At 45.7% G+C, this 19,744-nt stretch overlaps 2 protein-coding genes across 2 annotated transcripts; both read right to left on the bottom strand. All coding sequences in view use genetic code 11, as the record gives it.

The window, feature by feature from the left end:
• Positions 1-416: 416 nt before the first annotated feature.
• On the bottom strand, positions 417-3,221 carry EGR_06405 (hypothetical protein; the record flags this gene model as incomplete). Its single annotated transcript, XM_024495654.1, has 4 exons — positions 417-785; positions 932-1,088; positions 1,268-1,568; positions 3,077-3,221. 4 exons carry the CDS (start codon positions 3,219-3,221, stop codon positions 417-419), a joined length of 972 nt encoding a protein of 323 aa, XP_024349930.1.
• A 4,927-nt stretch (positions 3,222-8,148) lies between these two features.
• EGR_06404 (Calcium-activated potassium channel subunit alpha-1) lies at positions 8,149-14,438 on the bottom strand (the record flags this gene model as incomplete). The annotated part of the gene is made up of 5 exons (XM_024495653.1): positions 8,149-9,455; positions 9,627-9,948; positions 10,039-10,340; positions 10,641-10,794; positions 14,256-14,438. 5 exons carry the CDS (start codon positions 14,436-14,438, stop codon positions 8,149-8,151), a joined length of 2,268 nt encoding a protein of 755 aa, XP_024349929.1.
• Between the last annotated feature and the right edge of the window lie 5,306 nt (positions 14,439-19,744).

Genomic DNA, 19,744 nt, shown 5'->3' with positions numbered 1-19,744 from the left:
AGGGGCCTCTTGTCGGTGAGATGACCTTTTTCCTTGTTATGTATTAGGTTGGCAGCGTTTGTGGCCATCGGTTTATTGTATGGCATACGAAAAGCGTAGGTGTTCGTTGGGGAGGTTGGACAATAATGCTACGTCTTTTCTTAGTCGTGGTACTTACTCTAAGGTCCTGTGCATTCCTACTTTTCTATTTAGTACGAGTGGCCATTGATGCCCATTTCACGGCCCGTGGCCGTTTAAAATGTTGGAACGCCGACGGATGTATCGTATGCGGCCCTGTACTTTATGTCCACGGTACTGTCATGAATGAATCCCGTTCGTGGGATTGGGGGATCTTGCTAAGGAGCTTGATGAGTCTGTTTCAATTTTTTTCCGATTAGTTCTGCCTATACGCCACGTGATCACATGTTATAGTGCATTTATGAATCCAGTCTATCATTCTCTAAACGGAAGCGAACGCTATTTTCATTTTTAATCAAAGCGGGAGATTGGACTCCGTGTTTAAACTGAACCGTTACCCAATTGGCGACCTTGTTTGGGGGACAGCCACGGAAAGTGCGTTCTGCCAGAAGTTGAAGCTTCTTAGCGTACTCTTTGTCGTCCTCGTCAGCTCTTTGGAAACGCAGAATGAAGTCCCCGGCAAGGGTTTGCTCCTCACGAGCGATGACAAGTTGAGCCAATGTATCACAGCATTGGTCAATGTCGGTGTCGTGGGTGATGCCGGCTCCGACTACGGCCACAAATAAATCATGGGGAAGAGCGCGGAGAATAAGGGGTATTCTTTGGCACTAAGAATTGAGATGGAGATTGAATTTAGCAGTTTTGAGCCAGTCTTCGAAGTTCGTATCATTATCGAAAGGGGGGAGGTCTCTCGGCGCTGCCACCAGTGTAGGACGAGGCTCGTAGGTCTCCTCACTGTTAATGGTACGCTTACAGCCACCAGGTTAGTTTGATTTCGACATATTTCTTCGGGGAAGTGAATAGGGGAAGCTAGTACAGAGTTCAGAGGGGTGTAGACACGTAACCGCTCTTCGGTTTGCAGAACGTTGACTTTTCTGTCACGGGGTTCGATTCGTATCCCCGTCTCCTCTCTAGAAGGAACATTAAAACACCATAATTATTACATTGCTCTCGTTCACTTGCAGTTTTATACACTTTAAACGCGAATATTGGGCAGGGGAGGAGGAGGGTTTCTTTTACTCTCGACCGATGGTGAGGGTTTGCAGATTATGCGAGTTGTAAGGAAATTGGTGTTTGTTTCTTTCCCTACTCCTCCCCCATCTTTGGTGTTGATGGGCTTTTTTCAGCCACGTGGATGGCGTAAACTGAACGACCGTCGTTCGAAGGGTTTGTGATGAAATTGACAGGTATCACAGCGAGCTGCACTGCTTTGGAGATTGAGGAATGGTTGGGATGGAGTGGCACAATCCATACATCCACCAGTGTCTCCCATTTTAAATGCTCATCATTCTTTGGAGGTGATATGTGGGTTTCCTCGCACAGCGTGATCGGCTGCGTGTATGCTTCGTGTTGTTGAGTGTAGCCCTCTGATGGGGGCGTTTTTGCTTGTTCTGTATCGGAATGATCACCTTTTGATCATTTGGACGACAGGTTAATTGATCTGAAAAAAAAGGAGGTGATAGTTTCGATCACGACTGATCCCAATCCGTCATGGTAGAATAGGGCATTGTAGAGGAGCGTTGCCGGCTAGATTCGACGGATGCACGCGCGTGTTGATTGATAAGGAATGTCCATATCGAAAATGGTGTCTGAAGGAAGGGAATGAGGCTGGCGCTGAAATCAACGAGGAGGATATGTGGCTTACATGGCTTATGTGGTGGGAGGTTGGAATCGAGGATCTCGTGGTTCCAGTAACACCGTCTCTGCCCTCTGATGCAAGAAGGCCGCCGTGTTTCACGCATTGCTTGACTGTGCTGTGCTGTACTTCACCGATGTACATTGAATAAACAATGGTCCACTATGAGGCGTTCTCGATGTGGAGTTTGGACGAGGGTGGGCTGCTTTTGACTCGTTTTGCTTTACCGCAGTGTTGTGGGAGGCAATTGTGAGGTAGTGTGGTCTTACACAAGGTTGGGTGACGAGGAAGGGGTAAGTGCTTTGTGTATTTTGGTTGTGGAGTTACTGCTTTAATTGCCCATTCGGTGGGATCCTTTCACCTCCCTAACCTTGCACAGGTGTTGAGACCGATTGGCTGCTACAGTTGGTACCCACATCCAACTTCACTAGGGTTGCCTTCTATCCCCACGTGATGCGTGATTGCTTGGCTTTCTTCCATCATTGTGGAGGGAACGCATTGCCATTGTGTGGTGATGTCAATTGACAATGCAGGTGGTGTGACAGCTTGTCAAGCTTGCTACTTAGTTTGCGTAAGTAGATGTGGGACAATGGCAGTTGTGTTGTAGCAGTGTGGGCATAACGTAAGTCTGTGTGGTGGAGCGGGTCACTTCTCCTATTTCAGTAGATGAAACCCTCATCTGTCATGTTTGTCAAATCAAACCTGAACTTTAGTCAACTCTTGTCACCTCACCGCCTCAACCTGTGGGAGATGGGAGAGAGAGAGAGAGATAGAGAGAAGTGATACGGAGACGAGGAGGTGGATGTGCTTTGGATGATGAAGTGAGGGTGGTTGTCATGTTTGCTGATGCAACTCTCCAACCGTGTTTGAACCCCAAATCGAGCTGCATTTTGATCTACCTGAGTTGAGGTTGGGGGAGAGGAAAAATGGAATATGATGAAGTGGGAGGTGGTGGGGGAAGAGAATGGAATGAGATCGAATGGTTTTGACGTGGACCAACTCTGGGGTATGGATTGTAGTATCATAGGCATTTAGGGTGGAATCATTTAGTTGGCTGATTGGTTGGAAGGACGCAATGGCTGCCATTTGATAATCACCGTCTCATCTAGTGTGGATCGTGTGCCGTTACGCTGGAGGTGCTTTCGTCGAAGACGTTCGGACTTTGCCAACTTGTGCGTGAAAAATCCCTCCTGATGGGACTGTGCATCCATTCATCCATGCCGTATCCATCCGTTTGTTCGTCTGCCGCACGAAATTCCTTACCACTGGTCACAGACGCGCGGTAGGGAATTCGAGGCAGGAAGAGTTGGTTGAGCATGTGGCTGTCTGATTGGTGAGGTGGAGGCAGCGAGTAACTCGTAACGATTCGTGGCTTTCTGCGCTTTACCAACCCACCATGCATCCACATTCCACATTGGAAGAACACTTGACGTGTTTCCCTTTCCACACTTTTGATTCTGCTTCGGTGGTTATCTGTATCCACTGGACGCAGCGTCACCCACCTGATGAGACGGTCGCTTCATCGGTGTGTGATCGCACCAACCTTCTGCAGTGTTCCAACCCACTCATACCGAAACTTGTGACCGGAGAAGAAGACGAAGAAGCAAGTGAACTGGTGGAAATAGCGTAGATGTGGAGTGGAGAGTGCTATGGGGTAAGTTGGGGTGAGGATAAGGTGAGTTTGGAAGCTCTTCCTTCCCTTCCGCGTCCCGAGTCATTCAGGCTAAGCGGTATGTTTTGTGGACGAGTGCCGTGCGTCCGCCTGCACTCCTTCGGGCTCATAGCTTCCCTCCTCGGCAGCGTTGAGTTAGCGTTGCATCCGTTAGTGTACACTGCGTACACTGGGCTATTTTGATGATGTCTTTGCTTTTTATTTACATTATTCAGCTGCGGGTTCCAGCATCTTCCTCTCCTTCCTCCTTTTTTGAGTGAACTGACTCAGCACGGTAGCCGGCTGTCATTTTGCCGATCGTCTGTCTGCAACATCATCGCCTGTGCCTACTTCACTGCACGGCTACTGTGAGGAGTTTAATTGGAATTGGTCTTGCATAATTGGTTAGTTTTGTGTCCATAGTGTCTCCTGGCCCCATGTCAACCCTTTTATGCCCACTTTAATTAATTCCACGCAAATTATCTGTCATCTTATCTGTTGAAGTGGTTTTATGAAGACAGTAAGATGCATTGAAGGTGAGTGCGCTTTTTCAAAGGTGATCCTGTAGACCACTAAGCGGGAGATGGTTCGGGTAGCACTTGAGAGGAACTGCGAGTCCTACATCGTGCAGGGAAGCATCTCATGACTGCGTGTGCTAGGTGGCTGGGGAGATGTCGCAAATCTGCGCTTCAACGTTGAGGTATAACCACGGAGAGATGCGATTTAGCCGCATGTGCCTCGAAGTCATCTCTTCCTCCCTTCGTCTCCCATTCACCAGTCCAGTTGTCTCTCCATTTTTTATTCTACTTGAACGTGTGTTTGCGTCATTGTTTATTTCTTGGTTTCTCCTACCTACCTTCGATTTGCTAATCGTCGTTGGAGAAATTTGGTTTGGTATGGAGATAACGTACTGTGTTGAATAATGAAGGTTTTCATCCTCTTCGTAGATGCCTGGTACCGCCCTGTCCCTTAGACATTGTTTCTTCCAGTGCTAGAATCAGTTTACTTCCTTCTTCCGTTGTCTCTGTAGACCCCATCTTCATGTTCGGTTGACGGGATACTCCTGCGAAGGCACACTTTGCCATCCCGAACCGCGATTGGTCTTACATTCAAATAATCCTTTGGGAAAATGATCCGTATCACCTATGGAGGACCTCTGGAGGTCTATTCTTTGCGTTTGCAATTGTCAACGCTGGCACCTTCTCCACTACTATCATTAAATATGTGTCTCCCCGACTTTTTCACCTTTTGTCCTGGTCCTTGAACACCTCACGACGGCTGTGGTGGTGGATGGACCTTTGAGACCCCGTTAGAGAGCGTCGTCACAGCTACTTCATGGTGGGCGAGGATGGTGACACTGATCAGCCACCCTACTGGTGATTCGGACGTCTTCGAGGATGGCAACATCATAAATTCGTACCAACTTGAAGGTGGCTTGGGGGGGTGGGGAGAGAACTTCTTTTTCTTCTTGAAAAGCAGCCCGAAATAGAGATTTTCTGCTTTGACGTATTTCCTTTCCACGAATTCGGTCAGCAAGTGAAAAAGAAAAGGAATGAGTGGGGATTAGTGAGTGTTTCGCTCTTAGCCTAGCTTGGCATCACTGATGTCCTCGGCCTTGTAAAGTAAAGCGGAGATGTGCAACCAAATGTCACTTTCTCGTCTTCATGACATTTGCCATCAACGTCACCCATATGTGACGCGTTTTCCCCCCACCCCATCGTAGTGATTAATGGTTGGAATAAAATTTATGTGTCCTCAACCAGATTGGCTGAGTAATTTTAGGACCACAAAAGTGGGGCCTGTGTTTATGAGGACGGCAAAGCGTCTTCAGGTATGCGAATTGTCCACTTTTCGTGTGCGTCACCTCCAAGGGCTCGATAATTGTCACGTTTTAGCCAGACCCCGACAGGAAAACTGACCAATTTCCAAGAGCACTCGTCGGTACAAATTGGTGTCAGTATCTTTTAGTAGTGGATGTTGACGGGAGGTTTTGACACCTTCAACTTCGCGGGACGTCATTGCGGAGGCATTGCTGTAATTTTCGGCTCTTGGCAGGTAGAAGAGGGTGAAGATCACCCAATGGCGTAGCGACGCACATCGATGCCCTCCAATGCCTTGATATGAACGCCTGGAGGCTTTTTATGACCTCTTGAATCAACCCAACTTTTTGTCTGTCTACCTGACAGGCATTGAGGCATATTAAAGTTATGCATCTTTAGCTTTTAGACAAAAATTAAAATTTTATGCATAAATAAGTGGAAGATGGAATGGAAGGGAGAGGAGAAGGAGGCTATGAATGCCACGTGCATGCAGACACGTTTCAGCGTCTAGAAGATGCTTGTCTATTTCTCTCTCTCCACCTATCATCCAGTTCCCTACACGCATTTGTTGATGCTGTTTGCGACTGTTCAACTTTGGAAGATACACGTCTACCTCGAGGGGATGGAATGTGTATAGATACGCAGCTGAAGACGTGTTGCTGTCACTTCCACTGTTGACAACCTTCCCATCCATACGCTTGTTCCATGCATCACCAAACAGCACATCCTGATCCTTCTCCGCGTCATGTCAATCGTATAAGCTCAGTGAAATACCCTTGAACAATCAGTGGATCACTCCTGAAAATATTCACATCTGGTGAACCAAAAGAATTGCTGGGTTACTTTACCGGTTTTCTGGCGGCTTCTACCTTCCTGAGCATGCTGGAATGTCACCCTGTCTATTTTTCCCCGTCTGATTGGTCACTATCGATCACACATCAAGGTCATTCAAGGGATATAGCTGTACGGGGATGGGAGAACACCCCACTAGCTGTCTGGCTGGATGTCGAGTCCTTACATGCCGTTTCCTTCTTCGTTTATTCGCAAACAAGGACGTCTATGTCGAAGCCTTGGTCTATTGGTTCCTCGGGCCGGGAACTCGGTGGGATCCCAAGGCAACGCACCCACACCAGGTCGTTAGAGGGTGTGCGTAGTTCAGTACCGCTCCTTGCAGTGGCTAGTTGGAATCCTTGAGGGCGGGGGCTTGTGAATGTGATGCTTCGATGCGCCGCAGCCAATTAGCGCAGTACCCCCTCTATTGCGTTCTTCACCGCTTCCCCGATGGGTATGACTTAAGTTTGTCCGCCTCAGATGCTCCTCGTGTTCCAAAGCTGACCCGCACTAACATTAGCCTAGCAGACGATGGTGAATCACCTCGAGGATGAAGCTCTTTTCCTTTCTTTCATGCAACAAAGGAAACCCCTTGGAAGGGGCTTGTTTAGCGACCCTCTTGGAATGCCGAATGTCCTTTGTTTTGCGTCGTCCAGTAAGCGAACTGACGCACCATCGTCTGTGCTCAAATGATCCATGGAATATTACGTCCTTCAAAGACGCTCCTGCTTTATGGATGTGGGATGGTGAAATGCAAATGGCGTTGTTCACCTACTGGAAGGTAAAGAGTTAAGGTGGAGATTTGTCCCAAACAAATGGAAGGTCTCCCTGTTTCCTTTATCTCTTCCCGTGAGGGGGATGATGTCTCGTTGGGAAGGACAGGTAGATCCCAGTGGTACCTACTTCAGTGGAAACGAAATTCCCTGCAGTTATTTCATTTTTGTTAAAGGAACTGCCCGAACAAACTTATTGCCACCCCAGGGACGAAGACCCATTTCAGGTGATGAGGTAAGAGGTGGAAGGTAGGATCCATTTGTTGCTCCTCGAGGGGAGATTTCTGCAACGGGGCCAACTTTGTGGAGAGCTATTAACATCAGGAGTTGGTGGAACTATCATGGTGTGACCACTTCCTCAGCAAGGTTCAAGGACAACCCGATTTCTGCATTGCTGGTCGCGTCAGTGAACCCTTTGGGAAGACTTTCGAAGCACCCCCCGATCCCTCAAAGACGACTTATCAGTAGCGACATCTACGAAGGCTCACCATCGTTGGCTACCAGCACTTTTTGGTTCCGCTTCATGGTCCACCTTATCCATGAAAGAACTCCCAGCAACGGGCCCACTGACGCCTGACGGATGAATTCCCTCAGAACCCGTGAGCCGGAGGTATACTCGTCTTGACGGAGCACCACCCTAGTCCAGCCGACACAGGAGCGCTGAGGAAGGTGCTCAGAACTGTAATAAAGCCACGGCGCAGGATGATGGTTTTGAGATCACCTTTTTAAGTCTCCCAGAGATACCTACAACCTTAAGTTTTCCCTCTTAGGCTGAACCCTCGGATACTCTTGCTCACTTCTCGATTTCTACTCTCGTCGACGTCTCATCCTTGGCGATTTGTGACGTGGGGGTCCATTCTCTACGCGCCGATAACCGCCATCTGTGGAATTTCAGGCATCCCGCCAGAAGGCACATTCGCGCACGCAGTGCCTTCTTGTGGACTCACATTACCAATAGCAAAGACAGTATCCTGATGGTTAGGGAATACAATTATCCTTCAACTATTGCTTTATCGTTTTATCACCGCTATGTGGTGCAATCGCACATCACGGGTGGATCAGTAACGCACGTCACATATTTGTGACAGTAGGCTCGAGTAAGAAAACCCAACTGTAAAGGCGAAGTGCTACTGTCAGCAACCCGTTTCCATGACATCGGCATACCTGAACAACGGAAAAAAGGATACATGAGGTCACTAACTTGTTCCATTCATGGTTTTACATACTACTGAAAGCATAGATAGTAGGCACTCTGTTGTATTACAGACAGGGGATGAGGCAGAAGACCAAGTCACTAGTATGCACCGGGAAGCTGTAGGGAGGACTGGTGATGACAAATCGGTTGTTTGCTGAATGCGGTCCTAGCGGCAAGTTCATTCTATCCACGAGCTTTTTAGTCTCTGTCGGCGGTTTCGTGTCCAGGCGCTCCTCGAAGAGAATCCGCATTTTCACTGGTTCAGGGGGACTGCAAGCACTTGCGCGTCTAACTGACGAGCCTTGTCTTTGCAACGAGCAGCTACTTGTCCCCACACGTCGAAGTGTTGAACTTGAGGTGTTTAGACGAAAGAGACCCAAACAGAGGATCCCGTGTTCTTCCAAAGCTCGACAAAAGAGACTACCAAAAGTGATTCCTCCGGCATCGTTGCTATGATTCTCCAAAATGTGTGCCAGTCTTGGGTCGTTGAAACTTAATTGGGCAATAGTTGGACGTTTCGTGTTGTTGCGTCGTAAGGTTGCTAGGAACTCATTCACTTGAGCCTCTCCCGTATCAGTGATCTGTAAATTATCGTAGAAGTCACCGCCATATGCCGCCCACTGTTCCAGCACTGGTGTGGTTCCTCCAGTAACAAGATATCGAATCAACGTCATAGCATTCCTGTCGAAGTACGCAGTGGAGACGAGTGCATCCAACACCGAGCCGGTGAAAGCCAGACCTCTCGCGAACGGCATGGTCAAGAAGATGTCAATATCCGCGTTTCCAGTCTCGAAGTCATCAGGATCCAGGAAGTGGATATTCGAGTCCATGCAGAGAGAGGTGAGAAGAGGAATTTCCGCTCCACTAGACCTTGCTGCAATTTCCTCGCTTACTGACTGTCGAAGTGATGGAGGGATCTTCAGAGCGCGGATGTTCAGGGAGCAGAGAATAGCCTCCTTATCTAGTAGGTAAGGGTCATCCACCTGATTGTTTTCCGAAACACCGATAACTACACAGACAGAGCAGAGTTGAATACGCGCAGCCCAGAGATCGCGACGATTCAAAGGGGAACCGGGGAGGAAGTAGATATCCGGAAAGTTCTCCATCTCCCTCCACTCCTCGGCAATGTACTCATGCGAGGTGAGAAAGATTATGGGACGCAGTTCATGGGCTGGAATGTTGCTGGCGCGCAGAGGAAGGACGAAGGATCGAAGGCCAAGACGGGGAGCCTTTTCACCAACTAGGAGGCAGACGAGGATGTGGTTTCGAAGGTACTTGCTGGCTTCAACTTCGGAAATCTCACTCTCCACGTTGTGGTTGTTTGGAAGGATTGCGCAACTTAGATATCGCTTTGGACACCAGTAGTAGACGCCTAAATGATAGAATACAAGATTCGCATTCACATCTATCCACCCATCAATTTATACATCCATCTGTGGCCATTGTTTCAGCAGGCGACACTTTCAAATCATCATCAACGTGACCTTGTGTCATAGTCTAGACTATGGTTAACTGGGATTCCCCTTAGCCTAGCACCACTTACCAGTAATATCAATTTTATTTGCACCGTTTTCTCCCTTAATCGACTTTTCGACCACCTCTGATACTTCCAACGGTGACAGAGGTGTCGTAGCAGATTGTTGAAAGAGTTTGAAAGCCGACTGATTGAACGACGCAGGAGAGGTCGGCGCCATTCGGCTACTGGTCCGACTACTATCCCCGATTTCGGCCGAGATTCGGTCCCGCAAGTTCCGAATTCGCTCTCGAAAGCCCTGGGTCTTGCAGCCACATTTGCGAATTCGGTCAACAGTCGTGGCGTCATTGTGACATCGCAGGCAGTAGTTTGTGACACGACTGGCAATCTCCTGAAGACAGAAACAAAAAAATTGCAAGACTCCCCAGTTTCAGTTTTTATCCGCAGTGGTAATACCCAGGTTCCCACTCGTGTTCCTCACCTGTGAATCACAAATGAAGAATCCAATTGTTCCCTTATGAATAATTGAATGTGGAGTCGAGGGTGGGTTAATCACTAAGTAGGGGTAGTGTTCAGTGCTCCCATCTCCCTCCTCTTCAGCACTTTGTACCAAAATTGCAATCAACATCAACTCCAACCGCTGCATACACACCTTGGCTGCTTCTGCAAAGGTCATCCCATCAAATGCGGAGGAGAAATCCGCCGAGTAGAGCTCCATACTCACGCCATGAAGGTATTCTCTCAGCCAGGGAGCATTGGCTGCAGCCATAGCCTCTGCATTCGCTGCTGAGAGCGTGAGACCTCTCTCTAAACGATGAAGATTAATTAAACCCTGTGATCCACTTCCACCCTTTCGGTTGCGTCGAAGCGAGTTGTTGTAGAGCTTTCGAAAGTTCTCCGAAAAGCGCAAAGCCAGACTTGGCATCGCTGCGGCATGCAGCTTCTTCTCGGAGGTTTCAGTAACGTCCTGTTGATCTGCATTACCACCGTCCGCGGTGGGGGTCACAGCGAGAGTTGTGTTAGCGGCGGTTGCTATAGTGACGTCTTCGATGGCAATAGCAGCGCCAGCTATATCCTCCTGACCGTGGAGGGAGCGCATTGAGAAGAGGTTGGTGAGGAGGGTGGAGAATCCTGGTGCAAGGCAGCTTTGTGCCAAAAAACCGAGCTTGAGCTCGGAGAAACAGACGATCTCATCTCCCGCGTGCCAGTTCCACGTAGGGATATTTAAGAGATGGGACTGCGAATAGCAAAAGAAGTAAACAGAAGGAATTATTTCAAATTAATTTAATCCTGTCTTTGCCACTAAATTCACCTCCACTTAGAGGTGATCTTGTGTGACTCATGTTTTATCGATCTATTGATTATTTGCTTGCCTTTCGCTCTGTCAATTGGCGGAATATTACTCAACCACTCAGGTGACTAAACCAGGCACAAGAAATCGACCAATGAGCGGGTGATAGAGCGTTTATTGGCTTAGCCATCGGGCGTAAGAACTAATCAGCTTGCCGGCACGCGTGACTAACTCACCAGAATATCGATTGATGAGCTAGCAGTAATAACCGCAACTGCTAGTGCGCGGTCGGAGTGGAGGAAGAAAAAATGGAACAGAAAAGTTGTTTTTTTTTTATTGCACCAATTACTCTTGTGGGATTAATTAAAAGGTTATTGGCTTTCATATCATTTTTTGCCCTAACTGCCGAATTATTTGGAGGCCAAAGAACAGGAAGCTAAACGACGTAGATAAGCAAAACCTTTTTCGACATGACAACGTAATTTCAATTCATCTACCCCAGCAGATATGATTAAAACTGCCTAATTAATCTTACTATGAAGATTTCTTGATCTATTTTTGTACATGTAATGAAAAATGCTTTTGTGCTGACCTTTTTATAGCACTATTTTTGTATATAAAAGTGGTCACGCTTTTCATGAGATTGTAATGCTAGTAAAAAGGAGGAAATATCCCTTTGTTTAGGCAAACAAAGTAACGCTAAAATGATGTGTGCCGATGATGGGATACCTGAAAATAGACGTTGGTATGGGCACCCAAATAAGGTCACGTAATCAATCTATTCACCTAGCTGCGCACGTGGAACGATATCATCCTTCTCCAAACCGCATTGCTGCAATGGAAGACTGAAGCTAAAGAAGGAAATAAACCTTTGGAAATTCATTTTATTTTGTCTGTTGCAGAAAAGTGTCACCCTCTTCAAGTTTACTGGACCATGATGCATTGAGGCCAAAGGCGCTCAGACACCCACCTGACAACCGTATGGCCGTCATGTAGCAGAGTACCCAGGGCACATCCCTGCAGCCTTCTTAATTGTCATCCATATCCTTTCGTGAGTTCAAGAAAAATACCTTCTTTTATTCCTCATGGCCTTGATTGTGGCTGGCTGGATGTCCACAGTCCTATACCTCTGCCACACCACTTTTAGCTCTTTCAACCACCCACAGGCAGCCAAATTAGAGGGGAACTGTATCTGCATATTGAGTACGTTTGGGAAGGGAGGCGAGTACAAACACACCTGTCGACAATGCCCAATCTTGAAGAAAATGTCACTTTTTCCTCTTTAGTAAGAAATAGCGCTCGTTTTTATTTCATCATTACGATTTCGAGGGTGATGAGAGTAAGAATAATTGACCTTCCAGAGGGAAGTTGCAGAGCAATATTAATTATCTCCCTTGATTCCATTTTGACCGTTTAGTCCTTAAAGTGTTTCTGAAAAAAAAAACTTTTTAAACATTTCAACTTAATTTTTGCAATTAACTCTAACAAATGGGAATAGTCCATTTGGACTTGTCCCAAAAAGAAAATCCTCCTTGGCAGAACCTAAGAAGTGTAAATCACTCCAGCCATCTAGAAAAAAATCAACTGTTGAAGTTTTTTCGCTCATATCTAGTGACTTGGTACTATAATTAGATGGAACTTTGCCCAATGCAGTTGAACAAAGCGTTAGGGGATACCTGTGATCCGTATTTGTGGCTGTGGTCTCGTCTACACCATTCTGATTGGCCAAATTAAATGCCGATGTGCTTTGAGTGTGCCAGTATTTAGTGTAGGGCCAAGGTCGATCAAATGTCATAAATAATCTAGACTGAAAACTACTGTGTCGCCTGTATTCCCCATTATCAAGTCATGTATCGGGTCCGCAATATCAGCTAGCTCATACCAGTCGGCAAAGACGCCTGCATGGAAGCCTGCGTCGATTGATTACTCTGGTTGAAAACTCGACAGGACCCAAGTCCGCGCCAATTTGGAACACAGAAAAATGAAGTGGTTGTACACGTGGGAATATTAAAAGGATCAGAGAGACTTGTGCATCGAAGAGGGGTCATGTCTCAATCTAATTCTGTTAATGTTTTGAGAAGTGTTAATTTGGGTGATTTTGGCTAATGCTGGATGATGTGTATGTCCACCAGGTGTCGGTCTTGTTCATTTATCATTGCATCTATTATTTCAAATTCTCCTCCAAAGTAACGTTGAAAAAAGGCTTTCTTTCTACCAGCTTAAAAAAAGGATAAAATTTGGCAAAATGGGTAGATTTTGTTTACCAAATGAGAAGAGATGGACAAAAACTATTTCAATGCCAAAGCGTAATTATTTATAAAGAAGATTTCATCAAAAGCAGGCGCACATTCACTTTCATGACCAGAAAAAGTAAAAAAAGCGCATTTTAAACTCCTGCTTTTATTGAGTGATTTAAAACATGGCAACGCCCTAATTTTTCTCAAATGTCCTCACTAGATGAGCTTATTTTTTAGGGTTTTACCAGCGATTTGTATGGCAATGTGAAAAGTTATTTTTAGTTACTGGATAAAACCAAAGCAAAAAAATAATCACTGCTTGTAGATATGGTTGTGACCAATAGTCCGTGGCCTAAGTTGTCAAAATTAGCATAATGATTTCGACCTGCTTTTTTGACCTAATTTCGTCCGTAATCCATACAATGTGGATTGAAATACTGATTATTTTTTTCCCAAATCAGTCGCAGGAATCTCATACACCAAGTCAAGACGATACGTACTCGTCATCTCACCAAAAAGTCACAGATCTGCCACACATCGGTCTAATCTCACTCCTACACTGGAGATCTGTTGAAGGCTGCAGAGGAGACTTTTATTTCAGCAGACCAGGTGGCACTTATAGAGGCAAGGCTTCGAACCATTGAGAAAGGGAAAAGTTCGATAATGGTAAATTGGACTTTCATTTTTACAGGAGATCGGCCTCAGAGAGAGTTCAACTACCTCATCAAACACAATTTACTGAAAGTGTTTATCAAAAGCTGATGGCGAACATGTGTCGCAAATATGTGACGCGCTGGTTTAGGTGAGTTTATCGAGAGGTTATGTAGTATTATAACCACTCAAAAGGGGCCTGAGCAATGAAATACAGTGGAGGAGTGAGATTAGGAGGAGACTTGAAAGAATAGCTTTTTGCACCGGGGTAAGTGCTTCCATGATATACCATTGACACGTGAAACAAGCTCACTGTAGGACACTACTGGTACCTACAAAATAAGGTTAAATATCACAAAAACCATCCATGGCAAGGGCACTCATTGCACGGCTATCATTCCAGACCATTTCATTGGAATAATTCTGGAATGAACGACGCAGACGAGTTATCACAGAGGTTGTCCGGAATGATGCTCCAACCAAGGGGTACAACAAAACAAAAAACGGTCACTTTCTCACCTTGTTGCATTGTTGCAGTAATTGAACGATGACACGAACGTTGCTAGCGTAATTCTTCACGGCAACCACACGCATAATGTTGGCAGCATCCTCCTGGGCCGGATCTACTGCTCGACTGTTCGCTAAAATTAGACAGGCATCAGCGGTCGACATGTTCACTCGATCGAGGTCCACGTGACTCATCACGGTGCCCTAACAGAAATGAGGAAAAGAGGTAAGTTGGCCTTGTGACTTTTTCATTTAGAGACTGTGCTAGTGTAACCTTAATCCTAAGGAAATAGGATCATTGTTGAAGCGTTTGACACCGACTGGATTTGATGTAGGCGTCGCACCGCTTCCAATCATGATTGACTACACAAAAAGTCCTTTTTTCCATCACATTCTGCCAACGATATGTAACACCACGTCAAAGCATCTCCTTAACTATACAGGCTCTTTTGTCCCCGCCAACCTTGGGGTCATTGGCACAGTGACATGCTGTCAACGGGCAGCTCTAGTGCGCATTTACTGAGGAAACGGGTGTACACATCATGCGACAGCTAAGTGATGGAAGTGTCTACGTCAATCCCCCCCCAGCCCCGACGATTTGGACTCCACACCAGATATGGTTACCAACTCACCCGTCTTTTCGCTTCGTTCGTAGTGAAGCTGCTTACGCATGTGCATGGACCTTAGTAACAAAGTCTCTAGAGGCAAAGTAAGTATATTAGGCAGAAGAGCTTAAAAAACTGGCATATTTACTACCTTCAGCTGTCCCCTTTTGTCTTCTTGAACGGCTTAAAACACATGATAAATGCAAGCGATACTTTGAAATAAAAGGCGTAGATGTCAAGATACAAAGTGGATAAATACACCTTTTCTCCCGGGGCTAATTTAGTCTGGTAGAATTGCATTGATGTGGTGGTTAGCCGCAGACTGCACAACTTTCAAAAGTCGCCTACACAAAGCAAATAATCTCATAAATCTGGCCCGTAAAACATGACACAGTGTCCTTGTTTAGTCCTACCAGATGCCAAAGGTAGGGGGGGGGGGGGAGATATCAAAAAGACCGTGAAAAGGTTCGCAACCGCCTTGTACTGTGGCAACAAAAGCATGCCCCACCACTTGTGAAGTGTGTTTTGACAACAGCGCAAATGATCAAACAGCCTGGCGTCCCCACAACTTGAAGGTCATGGGCTGGATGAGCGGGCTCAACTTGGAGCAAAACCATCTCCTAAAAGTTTTTTCTCTTTAAAAAAGCAGACAATGAAGGTAATTCATCCACAGTTGATTATTTAGCAAATCCTTGCACCAATCCAATTTAGTCCATCCAGAAATCAACTTAAAGTTGCTCCCCTATTCCACACGAAAGTTGGCGATTTTTTTCCTCAAAGGGTTATGTTTAATCAAACTGGAAATTTTCCCTGGGTAGCCTTAAATGCCGCCGCATAAGTGGGTCCACTTGGCGCTGTCTGTATTCGCCTACCTACAAATGTTTTACGTGGGGGAGGGGGGAGGTGGGGACAGGGTGGACTCCCACGGATAAGTTCACTGTCCTCCATGACTGGCGGCCTATTTTTAGATCCCCCTGTCGCCCATCACGGACACTGCGGTCAAGTTGAACTACTTCCAGGCATTTGTTTGGTCTGGAAAAAGATGCCTAACAAATAAATTTTCCTCTATTTAGTCGCAAAATGGTTTTTTTGCCATGTAAGATAGTCGGCATTTCTCTCCTTTTTGTCTTTTAAATATTGAAAATTGATTGTCCACAAATTTTTGCTATCTAAAAATGATTTATGGAATACCCAATCCTCATGAATATTTAAGTGCTAAAATGGGAAATAAACCCCCAAATTATTTATCGTAAACATATTTTAGAGTAATTTTTGACAAATTAGGGGCGCATTTACTGGCCAATAGCTTGACAAGCAATTCTCCCTTCACTTAAAGGGCGTGGCTCCCAAGTGAGGATGTTCAACTACCAACATTTCGACTGCTCTTGCCTATTAAAAAGTTTAAAAAAGTCATTTAAAGGCATTTTACCCGTTAAGGGAGCCAATCGTGCAGTCTATCATTCTTCTGAGGTAGACAAGCGCTTGCTGCGAAGTGTTTTGCCACTGGGATCCAAGAGCCGCTGTCTACCACTCTTCCTCTCTCTCCCATCTAAAGTGCTGTACAGTCTTGGAAGAATCGGAATAGAACCTTTTTCCAATCGATTCAAAAGTCCTGTCTCTACCTCATGAAGAAGAAGAGGTTTTCCTTGCCCAACTTTAGTGCGTATCGGATCAAATAGACCGATCTCAAATGTATTTTCTGCTTGACTATCAAGAAGGGGAAGTATTTTACTTCATTCTTAATCCAGGGACTTGTCACCTACCTTGTCCTACCTGTCAACTGTCTTTTTGACAAGCAACAAATTCTTGGTTTTTTAAGATAAGAATTAGGGCTCCAGGCCTTTGTTGAGGCACCTCGCAATGCCATATGATGGGAAAAAAGGAGCCTCTAAATACTTAGATATTATTTCAACTGTCACGTTTATCCCCGTAGTCTAGGTTGACGAACAAAGTACGTTGCACAAAATAAAGGCGAGCCTTTGCGGCACAGCTCCTTAAGCCACAAAAATCTCTCGCTTTACGAGGGGGACAATTACCTCCTCATTTCCACCTGGAAAATATTAATCGTCCTTTTCACTTCAGACATTTGATTCTGCCGTCTCCCTCTAGCCTGTCGTTACCCGCAACGCCCCAAGGTCCAACTTTCTGATGCCTGTCATCATTAAGGACGACAATGACGGTGGTAGTAATGCCATTGTTGGCTAAGTTGTCGGCTCTGTTTATCTACGAGGACTTCCTGGTCGCCACTGGCCCTTCCCAACGCTGGCAACAAAACTCTCTCTGGGCCGCCATATCTCATGGCGTTTCTGGCAATGATTTGGATATTGCAGCAATGTTTGCTTCTTTGTGCACAAGTTGGAAGGGAAAAAACGGGAAATTTAGGGAAAATTAATCAGCACTGTTGATTCCGAAGTGAGGGATTTTTTATGGTCAGCGTTACCCATAGAATTTAATAAGTGTTGGGAAAAAATTGTTTTCGATCATCTAATTACAAATATCAGAAGATATGGTTAAAGAAAAAAGTTCTTTTGGAAAAAATGTATTGACAAAGGATGTCATTTTGGTGTTTTGTAGCAAGTAGTTCAGGTGGAATTCAGTAGTATATGTAGGTACTTCATTCAAAGTCCCTGTTAGACCTCAGTTAAAAGCACATTTGTCCCATTTTGGACGCTGATTTATGACTGTTCGTGATAGCTGTCGTTAAGCCTTTCCTTCAAACAGTGAAAGTCTCCCTTTTGAAAGGCTGCACAATTCTCTTTAGAACATTACAGACACTCATTTTCGATTTTGTGTCCCTTTTGGGACTAAATGCTAATTTATGAAAGACATGTAACCCCTTTTTGAACAGCAAAGTCACGTAGGACCCAGGGGAGACTGGAATTGAAGAAATTAATCCTGTCTGGACACATAATGTAACCACATTTGCCTACCATACTGGCGGCCATTTAGGTGAACTACCAGTTATTTGTCACGGGGAGGTGGAGGGAGAGCGGGAGAAAGGAGAGATTGAGATGGCTGAAAAAGGGTAATGCAAGTAACACCTTTGAGGGCATAATGGTGTAACCATTACGGGTAACTACAGGCGTGTGTGACCAAGGTAGGGATGGTGTTTCCCCTGTTGTGGATTAAACAATTTCAGGAAGAACTATATTTTGGTGTCCCGAATGCGGCGCGCTACGAATCTATTGCGGAATTGATTCACGAAAGTTGGAGGAAACATTTGAAGAAATTACAAGAGGCCATCTACGATCCCCATGTATGACACCCTTAAGCTCTATGGAGGTCTAACCGACTAACAGAAAAGCAGAAACTCGGACGCTTTGACTTCTTTTTTGTTTAACAGGACAAATGTAGCATCATTCAGATCAGAGTGACAAGCGCGGTTAGGTACGTACTGTCACAATTTAGAGGATGGACAGCATTTGCAGGACGCGGCTTGTGAATGCAGCCGTTCAGCCGTCTGAGGCTCACCACGCACTTCACACCACTGCAGTCATCGTTCCGTGCACGCATTGACAACGACTCCACAAGAGGGAGTCCCATCTTCACCCTGAGGTGCCAATGTTGCCAAAGTAAGCATTTTTGCTCACCCTACCCAGTAATGGATGGAACACCTTTGCCCCTCCTTTCCTCTACCTACCCTCTTTTGTCAGTTAGAGTGAGAGCTTAGTCATTACCTTCATGTCAGGGTAGCAGCACGCGTTAATAAATTACAAAGACACCCGACCTGACAGATTGTCGAGTAACAGTGGGACCCACTCGGGCACAGGTGATTAATGACCCCCCTCCCTACAAAAGTAATTGTCACGATTTCAGAAAAGCTTACAAAGGTAGGCAGGTTCTTTTTACTCCCACCTTCTGCCTAACATCGTGTAGGGTACAAGGAGGCATCAAAAACCCCGTATTGGATATTGTTTGGCCGGATGAATCATCCCTGGGTGGCCAGAGAAGAAGGTAAATATTTATGACAGGATATCCATTGCACTAAATAATTCACGTAAATTAGCCAAATGATGAAGATGCCATTGTAATCACTTGTAATTTCTACGGATGCATAAAAATGGACGAGCCTACCTATTGGCACAAAAACACTCGTCGTGTATTTGTGACACACTTTTCTTGGGTTTACCAAACCCGTGTGCCCATGTCAACTGGTCAAAACGACTCACTCGGTGTAGGACAGTCTCAGTTTGAGAATAGCTGCACCAGCTTTTTTTGCTTTTTCGGGCAGAAACAATTGCACTGATCAAAAGAATTGTTGTCATCAGTAATTATCCGAAATGCAAGGGTTTGCTACCTCTGGAGACCCCAGCTAAAGGAACGAGCATTCTGGAAGATCAGAGATCGTAAAACGTACTCGAGAAGCTTTGGTTTTACGAGACCTGACCACTTCAAACTACTCGAGGGTTCTCATCAACCGCGTTGAGCGGGTCTACGAGATGTGCCGCTCTATCACTTGTAACTGACTCCACAGCAAAGGCTACGAAGCTCAGGGAGGCAATAAGTTGGTGTGCTAAATTGGGGCAAAAAGAGATTAGAAATAATACTACTGATTTTCCACCACTTCTCGCATCTTCAACTTGTTGAGTTGACAATTGCGGAAATGCATGTAGCAGACCGTGGTAGGCGTTCCACACACGAATTACTGATAGACGTCCCATACGTCTTAAGCCAGTCCAGTCCTACGCAATGCTCAGACACACAAAAGTGGAAAAAATTGACGGTGATAAGCCTGTCTGCGGTGACTTTTTATCTCTTATCTTCAGTAGTTACTTTAATGCTTGAAACTCTGGTCTTGGATAGCCTGATCTGCCCATTAAGTACTGCAGTAGCTCTCCACTATTCACCTCTGACGCAGAAACAACAAACGCTGCTGTGTTAGGCAAGAAAGGGATC

Source organism: Echinococcus granulosus, assembly GCF_000524195.1.
Source record: "Echinococcus granulosus chromosome Unknown EG_S00056, whole genome shotgun sequence".
Lineage (NCBI taxonomy): Eukaryota > Metazoa > Platyhelminthes > Cestoda > Cyclophyllidea > Taeniidae > Echinococcus > Echinococcus granulosus.
This window is presented reverse-complemented; position numbering and strand designations above follow the sequence as displayed.